The sequence below is a fragment of the Triticum aestivum genome, chromosome 1A (assembly GCF_018294505.1).
Source record: "Triticum aestivum cultivar Chinese Spring chromosome 1A, IWGSC CS RefSeq v2.1, whole genome shotgun sequence".
Lineage (NCBI taxonomy): Eukaryota > Viridiplantae > Streptophyta > Magnoliopsida > Poales > Poaceae > Triticum > Triticum aestivum.
The window spans coordinates 37829696-37832208 of record NC_057794.1 but is presented as its reverse complement, the minus strand read 5'-3'; the positions used below and the strand labels follow the sequence as shown (position 1 = coordinate 37832208).

Sequence of the window (2513 nt, the reverse complement as noted above, 5' to 3'; positions counted from 1 at the left end):
GAGCGTCTCTCCCACTGAACGAACATTGCCGGAAGCCTGAAATAAATTCAGGAATAATATGAGAACCAATGTAAAAAAACAAGACCATTCAGGACCAGCCTTTGGAGGTATATTTTTATAAAAGGAAATCTTTAAGCACCACACGTCACCTTCGGGACTCGAACGCGGGTGGGCTTGCTCGCTCCGAGTGAGGCAAGCCAATGTGAGGTCTAAGACTTGAACCCTGATGGGTTAAAGAAGGTTGATTGGTTTGATATCAGAAATTGGTATGTCAACATTTGGCAAATGTTAAATATTGGTTAACTCTTGGTTAGTTAGCGCCAGTTATTTTGGTGGCTTAAAAAATAAGCCATCTCCTCCCCAGCTTATCTCATAAGCCGCCTCTCTTATTCGTTGGGGCTTCTAAACTAGTTATGAGATAACTAATTTAGAAGTCTCAACAAATTTAAGAAGCGACTTATTTTTTAAACTGGGAAGAGGCAGCTTATGCTTTAAGCCGCCCAAAAAAACTGACCCTTATTTACTTGCCAACCATGCAAGAAATTATCAATTTTTGACAACTTTTGATATTGCCAATTATTGGGTTACCAAGTATTGACAATGCCAAATATTGGCATCAAACCAATTATCGTCTATCCTTAAAAAATGCAATTATCTTCTACTACTATCTTCTTAACCATCCAACCACTGAATGTTTTCTAAAAAAAACCCACAGGAATGTTGTAGCACTAGTAATCGGCCCGTCTCTTAAGAAAAAAAAACTAATCGGCCCGTCTCGTATTTGAATATCTGGACCGTCCAGTCTTGCCATTAGACGGCCTCCATCCACCGTCTTCTTCTCAAACCCCAACCCACAACCGAGTCTACCCAACCCCCCAACCCATGGCCGCCGCCGCCGCGGTCGCGGTCGCCACTGGCGCCGACTGGACCGTCGTCCGCCGGCGTGGCGGCCGCCGCCGAGGTGACGTCCCGGTCACCACCTCCCACCTTGACGCCCCGCCGCCACTCCCGTTGACCCCGATCCCGTGGGCGCCCTCCGACCCGTCCCTCGACCCAGCCCGCGTCTCCCGCCTCCTCGACCGCGCCCGGGCCGCGATCTCCCGCGTCGAGGCCTCCCGCTTATACCGCCGCCTCCTCCTCCCCGACTCCCCGCTCTGCCGCCGCCTCGCCTCGCTCGCCCCCGCCCGCCTCTCCCTCCTCGGCGTCGGCAGCTTCGAGTCCTCCCCGGCCGCGCGCCTCCAGCTCGCGCTCGCGGCACTCCTCCGCCGCGACCTCCTCCCGGGCGCCTCCGCCACGGCCGACCTCTTCGACCCCGTCCTCTCCTCCGTCGAGTGCGCCGTCGCCGTCGCCCTCGGCTTCGCCGTCCCGAACCTCGACGACGGGTGCGGCCGCCGCGTGGAGGAGCCCACCCTCTTCTACATGCCCCACTGCGAGGCGTCGCTCTACGACGCGCTCCTCGTGGCCAACTGGGAGCCCCGCGCTCAGCTCCGCCGAGTCTGCGTGCTCGGCAATAGCTTCCGGCGGTACGCTGTGCAGGCGGAAGAGAACCGCTCGGGACCCGCCGCCAAGGCCAATCTTGTTCTCAAGGCAGGGCGGTTCGCGTGGGAGCAGCGGATCGACGAGGCCGGGGATGTGGACGACGAGGACTGGTTCGCCCGTGCGTTCAACGAGACGAGCTGGCATTTCTTCGAGGTGGACCAAGACGTCGACCAGAGGACGGAGATAAGTTCGCAAGCTTTGTCCTTCGAGAAATTATCACTGTAACCCAATGTATTAGTACTTGATTCAAGATGCATTTGGAGATTCAGGGTTGGCATCTTCACAAAATTTATCACTGCGATTCTGTGGTTGTATACTAGTATTTGATTGGAGATGAATTCACACATTGAGAGTTAGCATCTGAGCATCATTTATCACTGTAATTCTATGATTGCATTACTTGATTGGAGATATATTCAAAGATTCAGAGTTGGCATCTTAATTAAACTCATCACTGTAATTCTTTTATTATATACTAGTACTTGATTGGAAACAAATTCAAAGATTCAGAGTTGGCATTTAACACTGTAATTCTATGATTATATTACTTGGTTAGAGATGCATGCAAAGATTCAGAGTTGGCATCTTAACAAATTTGGTGTTTACTTCATCTTGATTTGCATTGAACAAGAATGGAAGCTGTGCATTTGTCTTTCTGAATTTAGACATTGAGTCCCCACATTACTTACTGGCTGTGACCCAATTTCCAGTGTCCCGCGAGGTTTATCGGTTGATTGTTCTGATATGGGAAACGGGTACTCTGCCTTAGAACATAACCTGTAAGGCTGCTTCTTTTGTAGACATTATTTCATTAAAAGGGAACCATTAAGGTTCAGTATGAACATAGTTCAACAAAGCGCTAGGCGTTAATTGTGCGTTTTGCCACCGCCTTGCGTTTTTCTGATCAAAGCGCATGCTTATGCGCAATTATGTGCAGATTAAGCGCAGTTATGCGCTAGGCGTTTTGCTATCGC

The 2513-nt window shown here is 50.6% G+C and overlaps 1 protein-coding gene across 1 annotated transcript; it reads left to right on the top strand.

Moving 5' to 3' along the window:
• The first annotated feature begins 811 nt into the window (after nucleotides 1-811).
• On the top strand, nucleotides 812-1981 carry LOC123188377 (protein SENSITIVITY TO RED LIGHT REDUCED 1). Its single transcript, XM_044600462.1, has one exon. It carries the CDS (start codon nucleotides 883-885, stop codon nucleotides 1762-1764), a length of 882 nt encoding a protein of 293 aa, XP_044456397.1. The 5' UTR covers nucleotides 812-882; the 3' UTR covers nucleotides 1765-1981.
• The last annotated feature ends 532 nt before the right edge of the window (nucleotides 1982-2513 follow it).

Excerpts from the sequence above, each read along its gene's own strand:
- LOC123188377 (XM_044600462.1), top strand. The coding sequence starts at position 883 with ATGGCCGCCGCCGCCGCGGTCGCGGTCGCCACTGGCGCCGACTGGACC.